This window comes from Talpa occidentalis, unplaced genomic scaffold (genome assembly GCF_014898055.3).
Source record: "Talpa occidentalis isolate TD23 unplaced genomic scaffold, MPIMG_talOcc4v2.1 talOcc4.16, whole genome shotgun sequence".
NCBI lineage: Eukaryota > Metazoa > Chordata > Mammalia > Eulipotyphla > Talpidae > Talpa > Talpa occidentalis.
The window spans coordinates 83,170,269-83,181,962 of record NW_023601653.1 but is presented as its reverse complement, the minus strand read 5'-3'; the positions used below and the strand labels follow the sequence as shown (position 1 = coordinate 83,181,962).

Below are 11,694 nucleotides of genomic sequence, written 5' to 3'. Positions count from 1 at the left end.
GAGGTGTGGAGACTGCTGGGAATCAGCCTATATTCTGAAAATAGAGCTGACAGGACTCGCTGGTGTGGGAGGTGGGTTGTGGACTGTGAGGGTAAGAGGAGAGAGCAGGGGAAGGCCTAGGAGCTGGCGTGAGTGGCTAGGTAAAAGGGGGTGCCTCCAGCTGAGGTGGCATTCACAAATCATTTTGATGGTCAGTCCCTGGCCTCAAAAACTCAATTCACATCAATGAAAAGTCAGCAAACACGCACACACACACACACACACACACACACACACACACTCCCATACAACACACACAGGCACCTCTGACAAGTGTGGTACTAGAAATAAACTCAGGAATTCTTGATCTCTGTATTTTCCATAACTTTTGCTTAAGAGTTTCATCGATGCCTTTAGCATAATAGACGCGTGAATGATGCGACCTGTTTTGAGATACCTAGTATTTCAGTGCTGGCTGATTGTGTAAATTTATTTACACAGCAGCATATTCTTCGTAATTATATATTGTGCAAGGATTGTTTGGCACCACCCAATGTGTTCTTCTTTGTCCATGTAAATATACGGGAAAGTAGCCTGCATTTTTACAAATTTCCAAACAGGCCCCAGGCCACCGTGGTTATCCAAGATTGAATCATAGTGTCTTTTCTGTGTTCCCTAAGACTCACCTCTGCTTGAAAGAGCAGGGCGGGAAGAGAGAGGAGTTTCTTGCACAGAGCACAGGGAGGGTTTCATCACCCAGAGGAAGAAACCCTATGGAAGGTTCCACGGTAATAGGAGAATGAGTCTCCCGCAATGCCAGAGTAGCAACTTGCTGATTCTCAAACTTGGAGGAAGTGTTGAAATGCAGGTTCCCCAGAATCCATCGGTAGAATTTCTGATTCAGCAAGTCAGGAAAGGGACCAAATGGCCTTGGTATTTTGCAAGCCTTCCCCAGTTTGGAGGCTAAAGGTATGCTGATCACCCCTGGAGGTACAGTACCCCCGAGAAGGTGTTTAGCTTCATTATCTCCAAAGGACATACAGAGGACTCATTCCCTATGAGGTTTTGGAACTAAGGATAATGAGAGAGGAAAGATATTTTAAAGATATTCTGACCTAAACCTCCTTTTCTTCTTTTGAGTATCAGAGTCTTAAGAAAACGATTGCTCTTCACTTCAAAGCTAGTCACATCTTTAAGAAGGAAGTGTAGTTATCAAGTATGAATTGCCTTAGGATATTTCAGTTATTTTTAATGAAGGCATATATGCTACATTTGAGTGATTGTTTAAAAGCTGATTTAAAATTTCTTTTTTTTTTTTGCCTGTGGCAAAACATTCAGAAAGAGCTTTTGTGACTGCAATCAGTTGTTCAAATGATGCATAATTCTATTTCCAATATTATTGTCTTGGACCACAAGAAGTCTAGTGTAATTACTCACAAGATGGAGAAACTGACCCTCAACTTGAGACGCTTAGCGTGCACCCTCATTAACACTGTAGGAAAAGATCCCAACTACAAGGAAAAAAATATAGTACCTTCTATTTTTCCCTTTACAAGCATATCAATTTCAATGAATAATCACAAACTTCAGGAAAATGCTCATCAACTTCTAATAGAATCCTTTTGGGACAGACCCGTGGGCATTTGACATAATTAATTATTCATGTTTCCATTAACTTCCTGTGGTAAACCTTCATTCGGTAAAATAAAGGTTTTGTCCAAATTTCCATTTTGAAGATGCAGCTTGACTTTGAAAGTTTGCCACTAAATGAGTTAATGTTCTAGGATAAATTGTTCAAATATACTTTGTTTTAAATAGCATTTAAGAAACAGCTAAAAAAAAATCCAATTTCATGTGAGTTATTTATGTTTACAGAGTCATTACATCATAGATGAGCACGCTTACTATTAGATGATAAAAGTTCAAAATGAATTTAGAACTTTTAGCTTAGGGGAGCATATGTCTGCAGCACTTCCTCTTATAATATTAGAAAAAATGGGTTTTTATCAGAATTCCGGTAAGTGCATTATCATGATGTTTATTGTATTATTCGGAATAGAAAGTATTTGTCATGGGGATGAGTGACTTAATAAATATAAACTAAAGGGCCTCCCTGGTGGCGCAAGGGGTTAAGTCTCAGCACTAGGGAGCTATCTATCCCCAGCCACTGCAGACCTCTCCTGTCTCCCTGCTGCTCCCCTCAACCGTGTATTTAAGTAGATCCACCTGTTCGGCTCCCCACTCTGTCTCTGGGGAGTCCTCTCACCGCCCGCACCTCTGGCCTACATCCCAGCTCTTGTATGCATAAATAAATGAAATAAATCTTCTAAAAAATAAGTATACATTAATATAATGAAAATATAACTTGACCTGGGTCTTTGAATGTGAGATTCTGACTCAAACTTCACTGAGAGGAACTGGGCAGAGTCCCCTAAAGAAGGGAAAGCTTCGAGATGTTTCTTGGGCAATGGATTTGAAGGGTAACCTTTTTTTAAAAGGCTAATTAGGAAACTAGAATTTAAATCTAGTCCATGTGGGACACTTTAAAAAAGTCTCCTTGTACGGCACAGGAGTTAGTAAGGCATAAAAATTAGCATTAGCTAATAAACCAAAACCAAAAGAAAATTCTGCTACCACATGGACAATAGCTCAACCAGTTGAAACATAATCTCCAGTATTAATATTTCCATTTCTCTGGGATTCTTGGATCACATGCCTCCCATTCATGGCTCCCCTAATTGGGTGCAGCCCTAGACAAAATTGTAAAGAAAGCAAAGCCTGTTTCCCTTTCTGCATCTTTTTTTCTCTTCTGATTGCCGACCACCTAGGTGCTCCTGCGAGCCATATGCAGTTTCATAGAACACGGATCCTAAAATGCCAGTGACACCTTATGGGACGCTGCTGGCGGTGGGGGTGCAGTAACAGGGCAGAACGGAACTTTTAGGAAACAGCCATGTCTGAGCACTTACGTTCCTCTCTGACGGTTGGATTTCAAGCACTATCCTGACTCCCAGGCAGGGAGGTCAACCTTTACCAGTCAGAATCCTAAGTGACTGACTCAGACAACTGTATAAGACGGATATTGTTTCCCAAACATGTACCAACGAAGAAAGGAAGGACAGAAAAGGGATTGACTGCAAACAGCCACCTTCAAGAATCACTAGACAAGTTCCACCCTTTCTTAGGGATCTCGGATTTACGGACTGGAAACCCCTGCAACATTAAGGAAGACTTTGGAGGGGAGAGGGGCAGCAGTGAAGAGAGTGCAGTGGGGAGTCAGATGGACAGGGTGGGAATCTCCACTCCCACCACAGGCAAATACCCTGGCCTCCCGCATACCTCAGTTTCCTTAAATCTGGTAACATGGGGATGATATAGGATTGCGGTAAGAAATACCTGAGTTAACACAGTGTGAGTATTTAGAGAATAGTCAACATGGTAGGAACATAATAGTCAACAAAGTTGAAAGCCATCATTTGAGTAGCTGCAAGATTCTCTCAATTCCTCTTCACCATACGCATCTATTCAAGGCAAATAAACAGAAAAGAGACATTCCTGAGTCTCACAAGGACGTAGAGGAAGAGCAGGACTTGGGGAAAGTGTCAGGAGATAAGCAATGAAAGCTAAGGAATATTTCTGTAAATAGCTCCTATTTTGCATCCCCCACCCATAGAAAAAGCAGAAATGTTCAAATGGCAGCAAGGGGTCAGGAAGAATTTTTTAATGTGGGCTAGAAAGACAGATGTTCTTGTAACAGGGGGGTCCCCAGGAAAGGGGGAGTTTCCAGGTTCCCTGCCCCATCCAAGGGAGGGTGGAGCTGAGCAGGGAGAGAAGAAGCTGCAGAGGAGACTGAGGAAGGAAGGAGCAGGATGGAGCCAGGAGGAGACCTGGAGGAGGTGCATGGAGCCGAGAGACATGTGAAGAAACTGCGCTTGTCTTTTGGTCGTGGACTGGGTGACACAGATGTGGGTGAGACCCGTGGGGAGGGGACCATGGCAGCTTTTATCTTGCTTTTGATTTTGTTCTTTTCACTCCAGACTTATCTGGTTGTTTCTGATCCTTTTCTGTGGGTCCCACTGGAAGATGCTTTAGACTTGGGGCAGCTTTGGGGCCTTGTTCTGGGCCAACCCCATTTGGATGGAGTTTTACCCACGAGGGGACGGGTCATTTTGGGTGCTTGATTTAGAAACTAGATTCTTTGCCTTTCCTGTATTGTTTCCTAATTGTATTAAAGTTCCTTCCCATTAAAGTCTCATATGTTTTGTGTCGATGCGGCGGACGGCAGAACCCATTTAGAGCAGGCAGGTTTTGGGGAGATCTGGGGTGCACCTCTCCCTGCCCTGTAACACTCTGACTGATAAAAGTTGTTCAGGCCTGAAGGAACTTTCCTGGGGGTAGGCGAGTCTGTCGGCTATAGATCCAGTTGTGCCAGGGTCCATGGGTAAGCAACTTGCCTTTTAAAGCTCCTTCATGCTCTTTGAGGATATTTCTATGGAAACATCGTTCATGAATGCAGGAACATAGTAGAAGTGTGCAAAGCTTTGGGCTAAAACCCTAAGATTTTAGCAGGGAAATACTGTCTCTCCTTGCACAGAAGCACCATGTCCTGTTGAAACCGATTAAATAACCAAAAGTCTTCCTCATTCTCAATTGAAGAAATTTATGCAGAATGACATGGTGAACATGGAAGGTGGATAATGATCCCTCTATGTAGAACTACTGGCAGGGATATTGATGCAGGGAACTTGCTCATGAAAAATTCAGGATAAAGTCACTTTAATTTGATAGGCATCAGTAAATATTGAATGTGTAAGAGGATTAAACTATAAATAACTCATATTTGAGGACTCTCCATGGTTTGGAAATGCAAATTAATTCTTTCAGGATAGTGTATAAACCCACTGTTCATCTAAGAACTGGATATTTGAGTCTTTTTAGTAAATATGCCTAATGATTCTTTTTGACCTCAAGCCATAAATCATCGCAAATTGAGTTATGGAGTAACTTTGGAGATGGCATAATAAAATTCCTATTAAAAAATCTCAGGATCTGTGTAGTCTGCTGTTATAACACATAGATTCAGGGTCTTATTAGGTTATAAGATGCTTTTCTTTGAAAATTGTAAGCAAATTTAATTTATCTTTAAAATAAAACATTATTTCCCTCATTTTAGTCAGGCCTAATAGTTGAGAGCTTACTTAATTCCAGCGTTCCATGGATCCATAATCCCAGCAGAAGAATATTTCCATAGGCAACTCACTTTATCTCCCTGAATAGTGAAAACAGCAATTTGTGAAGCAATAGGAAGTAGCACCTACGTGAGATGTTATAAAAAACTGTCATGTCGCAATGGATGGCTCTTCACCCTAGTCCTTTCCAAAATGAGGTGCAGATGTGCTCGGTGAAGCCAGTTACAGGACCCAGGACCTCTCTGCCAGGCTTCCCACCCCCAGGGTCCTCTAGAACAGACTGTCAGCATTTGCATGTCTGCATTTGACAGGACAAGCTACTATTTTCATATATTGAGATTCCAATGGAGTCTTAGTAACACTGTTGGCTGCAGGAAAAACAAAAAACAAAAAACAAAACTGTGCAGGGATTAGAAGAGAGAGAAAGCGGCCTGAGGTCCTTAAGGAAGTGGAGAAACAAGACCATTGAAAGGACAGGTGTTGGGGGATGGGGACCCTGTGAAGCCGTCCACAGCCTCTGCAGCACGAGTTCGATCCCAGGCCGGGGAGCAGCCCACAGGGCGCAGCAGACCTCTCCTGACTCCCTGCGTCTCCCCTCAGCAGTGGATTTCAGTGTATCCACCTGTTCTGCTCCCCACTCTGTCTCTGGGGAGACCTCTCATCCCCCCCACCTCTGGCCTGTACCCCAGCTCTTGTGTGCGTACATAAATAAATAGTTAGAAAAAGGGGGGCAGGGAAGACAGGCTCCACCTGGGAGGATCTGGCATCAGCACTGACCAGAGGCTTCACCCACTCCCCACCTCCCCTCGGGGCTCCCAGTCCCCAGAAGCTCCAGGCCGCGCCCAGGTGATTTCCAGTGGATCCAGTTTTGTCCACAATCCAGCTTCCCTCAGAGCACACGTTATTCCTAGAGGCTCACTTGAGAAATAAGGATAATAAAAGACGGCATATTTTTAATTTGTGGCTAAGCGAATGTTCAGATAACATTGTTTGTTTTCAATTCAAGTAATATCCCGAGTTGGCCAGCTCGGGAGAAACAGATGGGTGGCGAGCTTCGTTTTCCTAAATATTGTCTAAAGAGTGCAGACACATTCAGAGCAAGGTTTTTTCTCCCCTCTGAGTGAGGCGTGGCCTTTTCCTGAGAGAAGGGGGTTTATCTGTTTCTTCTAAAATGCCCTAATGAATGGGGAGAGACCTGGTCAGGTTACAGAGAGCAGCGGCAAAGGCATTTGCGTGTGGCACCATTATCTGCAGATTTTCTTCCTCCTTGGCCTTATCTCTTTTCCCTTTTCACAGCTCACACTCACACCAACTGCTCCGTCATCATCGGAAAGATAAAGCAAGTACCGAGTATTTAGCTTTCATTCTTGTCCTTGGATGTTAAAACTGGCAGCTTAGCACCTCTATTACTTTTTATCATGAGCTATTGCCCTTGCCAGCGCCCAAGATAAGAAAGTCTCACGCTTGCCAGCAGGAGCAAAAGCAGGAACTCTGAGAGAACACTGGGGGTGCGCTGCTCTAACCTCAACTGGACAGCAGGAGGCTGCCCTGAAAGTGGATGGGGCTCGCCACTCACCAGGACAGAGTACAGGTGAGAAGCCACCTGGCGTGGCCCCGGTGAGCTCCAACACAAAGTCCAGTTTCAACGACTCAGTTAACCTGCAGGCACTTCTGAAGGGGTCGAGAAATGCAAGTCTTTCTCTCGCTTTAATGCTTTCATTCAAATATTAAAAGACCTCCAGTCAAAATGAATCTATTTCACACGAAATCCTGATTTATGAGGCATTAGCCACATGAACAGAAAATTCATTTTTTTAAAGATTTGTTTATTTATGCATACAAGAGCTGGGGTACAGGCCAGAGGTGTGGGGGGTGAGAGGATTCACCAGAGACAGTGGGGAGCAGAACAGGCCGATCTACTGAAATACACTGCTGAGGGGAGCAGCGGGGAGACAGGAGAGAACCCCTTGCGCCACCAGGGAGGCCCCACATTCCTCTTCCTATTGCCAGCTCAGCCAGGACACGTGGAGACAAGGACAGCCACCATCACCAAGGGCTGCAGCCTCCATGACCCCCACCCCCCAAATGCCACCTGCTGATTGCTTCCTAGTTACAATCACTGAGAAAATGCTAAACACGCTTGTAAATAACCTGGTGAAGAAATCTCCCCGGTTTAGAATTTCTCTCCAGTTTTAACAATTGTCCTGCCATATTAACTTGATGGGGTTGCGTTTTTGTTATTATCTTGGGAGAGTCTGCCCAAGGCTCTAATTCACTCCCGTGGCAATGCAGTTCCTATTCTGCTGGTGCTTGTTTTTATTTGGTTTGCGCCATATCTGATGGGATCGTGCAGTTAGGGTGTAAGGAAGTCTGGAACGATGGATCAACACCTCGTTGGCAGCGCAAACCTACAGAAGGTGTAGCAGGGAGGGACCTGCACGTTCAGGTTTCACCTGGCGGAGGCACAGTCATGAGTCAATAAATCTTCAGCGGGAACAGAGGACGACAGGTAATCCGGTGAACTAATAACCGAACATCAGATAAAGGAGTTTTATTGTGTTTCCAGCTGACAGAAGGAAAAACTGAGGGACTGAAGATTCAAGTCACTTCACCTGACCTATACAGGACACGCGTTTATGTGGAAATTCCAAGCCTTGTCTAAGAAGGGGTAGAATAAAAATGGGCCATTACATGCCAGGGAACGCTGGATGCCCGGGGGGCGTCCGCGGGGACACGACAGCTACAGCAGGACGCAAGGAAGCTTCCTCCAAAGGAGGGACATGTCAGTGGAAGTGAAAATCACCAGGCAGGTGAGTGGGCTGAGAGAGGCCCAGGTAGGGGGACCAGGGACAGGGAGCCAAGGGCACGGAGCGCAGCATGCACAGAGGATGGGGAGCAGTTCTGAGAGAAGAGGGGGATGAGATTAAATATAATGAGGGGCCTCCCCGGTGGCGCAAGGGGGTGAGCACAGCGCTGTGAGTCTGTCCGCAGCCTCTGCAGCACGAGTTTGATCCCCGGCCAGGGAGCTACCCGCACGGCACGCAGACCTCCCCTGCCGCCCGCTGCTCCCCTCAGCAGTGGATTTCAGTGGATCCACCTGTTCTGCTCCCCACTCTGTCTGTGAATCCTCTTACCCTCATCCCCCTGCATCTCTGGCCTGTACCCCAGCTCTTGTATGCATCAATAAATAAATCTTTAAAAAATAATAACTGGGGGGTCTCCCCAGTGGCGCAGCGGTTGAGCGCTGGGTTGCAAAGCTGCCCGCGGCCTCTGCAGCGCCGGTTCGATCCCCGGCTGCTCCCCGGCCACCGGAGGAGGGCCCCACATGGCGCGCAGACCTCTCCTGCCGCCCGCTGCTCCCCTCAGCAGTGTCCTTCGGTCCTTCTGCCTGCTCTGCTCCCCGCTCTGGCTCTGGTGAATTCTCTCACTAGCCCGTGTATCTGGCCTGCACCCCGGCTCCTGCACGCAGAAATAAATCTTTTTTGAAAAAGCCAGCAGCACCGCTGCGCCCGCAGCATCCCCAACCGCTGCTCTGGCTCCACCACAGTCGTGGCGCGGCGCAGAGTGGGTCAAGCCTCATTGCCCCCCGCACGCGCCCCCAAGCCCCCCGCGCGGCCCCCGCTCCGTGGCGGGGGACGAGGTTCAGCGTCCGCGCCGCCCCCACCCCGGGGTGTGTCCCTGGAGCCGGGACCTCGGCCCCGGCCGCGCCGCGCTCGGGGAGCAGCGGGTCACACTCTTCTCGGACTCGGGCGTCGGGGCCGCCCGGACGACGACGCCCACTTAACTTTGCTCCCCGGAGCCGCCCCGCGCGCCCCGAGCGCCGTCCCCGCCCGCGCGCGCCCCCCCTTCTCCGCGGCCCCCCCACGCGCGCGGCCACTCGGGCCGCGAGGGCGGGCAGGCACCCCGAGTCCCGGCCCCGGCCCCCCACCCCCGGCGGCCGCGGGGGGCTGCCCCTGTTACCGTCACGTGGCCGCGCGCCCGGCGGCCAATGGGCGCGCTCCGCCGCCTGCGCGCCCCGCCTCGGCCCGCTGCGCCCCGACTTCGCGCTCGGCCCCGGAGCAGCCGGAAAAGTTTCTCTCGCGGCCGGAGCGTCGGGGCGCCGCGGCGGCGAGGGACGCCTGCGTGGGGAGCCCGGGACCGAGCCCGCGGCGAGGAGCGCGGGGCCGAGCGGGGAGCGAGCGCCGGCCGAGCCCCGCCGAGGCCCGGGGCGATGGGCACCCCGAGGCTGGGCGCCCGGGGCTGGGCGCGCTGGGGCTGCTGCTGTGCGCGCTGCTGGGGCGCGCGGGCCCCGCCGAGGCCAGTCCCCGCGGGGCGCCGGGGCAGCGGTCCTGGGGCGCCGCCGCGGCCCGCCCGTGCCCCGCGCCCTGCCGCTGCGCCGGGGACCTGCTGGACTGCGGGCGCCGGCGGCTGCTGCGCCTCCCCGAGCCGCTCCCGCCCGGGGCCGCCCGGCTGTAAGTACCCTGGGGCGGGCGGGGGCGCGGGGGGCCGGCGCCCCCGGCGCTCTCGGGGAGGGACGGAGCCCGCGGAGCCTCAGTTTCCCGCCCCGGGCCTCGCGCGCTCGGGGGCGCTCCGGGGCGCCCCTCCTGGCCTCGCGCGGGGACGGGAGGGACCCCCGGCCGCCCCGGCCTCCGCGCCCCGCGCCGGGAGCGCACCCCGAGCCCCGGCCGCGGGCCCGCGCAGCCTGTCCCGGGCGCGCGTCCCGTGGCCGCGGGGGTCGCGAGCTCTGCTCTGGGGGCCCCTCCGCGGAGCCCACGCCGCGGCCGCACAGCCTCGGGCAGTTCCTGCCCCGTGTTTAATTTCGAATTGGGGCGCCCGGTGAACCCCCCGTCCCCGGCGACCAGCTGGGGCCTGTGCTGGCGCAGGAAGGGGCGCAGAGCTCCCCGAGGATGTGCGCAGACAAGGAGGAGAGTTTGCAGAAGCAGCGGCTGGTTCCGCAGCTCCCCGCGGGCTGGGGGTTGAGGGGAGCCCCGGGGGGGGGCTGTGCAAGTTTTCGGACCCTTGGAGACAGGCCGTGAAGTGTGGGAACCCGAACCCGAAACCACCGCCAGCTGCCCGGAGAAGCAGGCCGAACATGGAGGGGGGTCGGAGAAGGGGCGCTTTCTCCAAGTGTCAGCTCGCATCCTGGCGAAGCCCTCCTTTTAGTGAAGCTGGAGGACTTGGGCGTCATGTAAAGCAAAAAAGCAAACCTTGTTTTTCTTCTTTTAAAAAAAAAAATAGCCTGTCTGAGCCACGGACGCGAAGTCTGTCCTCCATCCCTTGAGCTGGGCCTGCTGGACACTGGAGTGGCCGCGGGGCTTGGAGGGTTTACGCAGTTGCAGTGGACTCTTGGCGAGGGCCTCGGACAGGGGTAGACAATTTGGGCAGGTAGTTGAAGAAGTTGTGTTTCTGGAAGCATCCTGCCGCCCAGCATCGGTGTGGGTGAGTTGTGGAGTTGGTCCCCGCGGAAAGCGTCTTCTTGGTGTGTTGGCAACTCTACTTCAATACTAAAAAAAAGTAGAATTCCCGAGTTGGAGGTGGTTGTGGTTTAATCCCGTCTCCTGGATCTTGTGTAGGGGTTTTTATTACAGCTGGAGCAGGAGATAGGCCTTTATCCTCGAGCAGGAAGACTTTCAATTAGTTGTGGCTAATTCTTTTCAGTGGCCTCTGGTGGAGGTCATGCCGCCTTCTTCACGCCATGTGAATGGCTCTATTGACAACAGATGGAACCCAAGGCTGGCATGGCTGGAGCTGGACACCTCTGAATAATAGAGAGATGAGGGAAGAAAAGGGACGCAGTGTCCCCTGGCTGGCGTGGAGAAACTGGGGTCATCCACCCAGTGGGACTTGCCGTCCGTCATTTTCCCAGTGTGTCGAGGCCTACGGGATGAGGTCCGGGATGTCTTTGAAAAAGTAACTGTATCGCTCTTGATTAGCAGTTGAGTTACACCAAAAGGCGTTGGATAGCCATTGAAACGTTGTCTTAAAAGTAGCTGACCTGGTTAGGATTTTGTTTTGCAGATAATTTGGTGGCGCACTCAAAACAAATTGCAGCTTATTTGGTTAGCACAATCTTTAATTACATTTCCGCCAGCAGTAAATTGTCCCAATGCAAGTCCACATTCCTTAAATGTATGTGAAAATAAGTTCCACTTGTATAAATAAGCACGAGGTCTGCTGTCAGGAGTCCCGCTGTGATCACTCATTGGGCAGCTCGGTCATCCTTGGGCTTGTGTGACTTTTAACCAACTTTGTAGTTGTCCCCAAATCTCGTGGTCGCAAGTCTCTATTTAGAGGGCGGCTTTTGTGCGGCCTAAAGCTTTAGAGATCGTCTGGCTCCGTCTTCGGAAGGAGCAGAAAAACATGTGGAGTTGAGCTTCCATGGCTGTGTTGCTTGGAGTTTGGGGGAGGCGGTCCTGGCTGCTTTTACATAGCCAGAAAAGCTTTTAAATAGACTTTCCGTGTTCAGAAAGAAACAGGAAAGTCCATGTTGTGCTTTCTCCTATCTTAACTGGTGTAATTAAGATAGAAAAGTTTGTCTGAGGTCTGA

General features: G+C 50.8%; 1 protein-coding gene across 1 annotated transcript in view; it reads left to right on the top strand.

Moving 5' to 3' along the window:
* Window positions 1-1,974: 1,974 nt before the first annotated feature.
* Window positions 1,975-11,694, top strand: part of LRIG3 (leucine rich repeats and immunoglobulin like domains 3) — a 54,637-nt gene continuing 44,917 nt past the window's right edge. Inside the window, exons 1-4 of the mRNA XM_037513324.2 lie at window positions 1,975-1,996; window positions 6,465-6,511; window positions 7,867-7,978; window positions 9,058-9,619. Coding sequence (XP_037369221.1) covers window positions 1,975-1,996; window positions 6,465-6,511; window positions 7,867-7,978; window positions 9,058-9,619 — 743 coding nt within the window. The remainder of the gene's footprint in view (window positions 1,997-6,464; window positions 6,512-7,866; window positions 7,979-9,057; window positions 9,620-11,694) is intronic.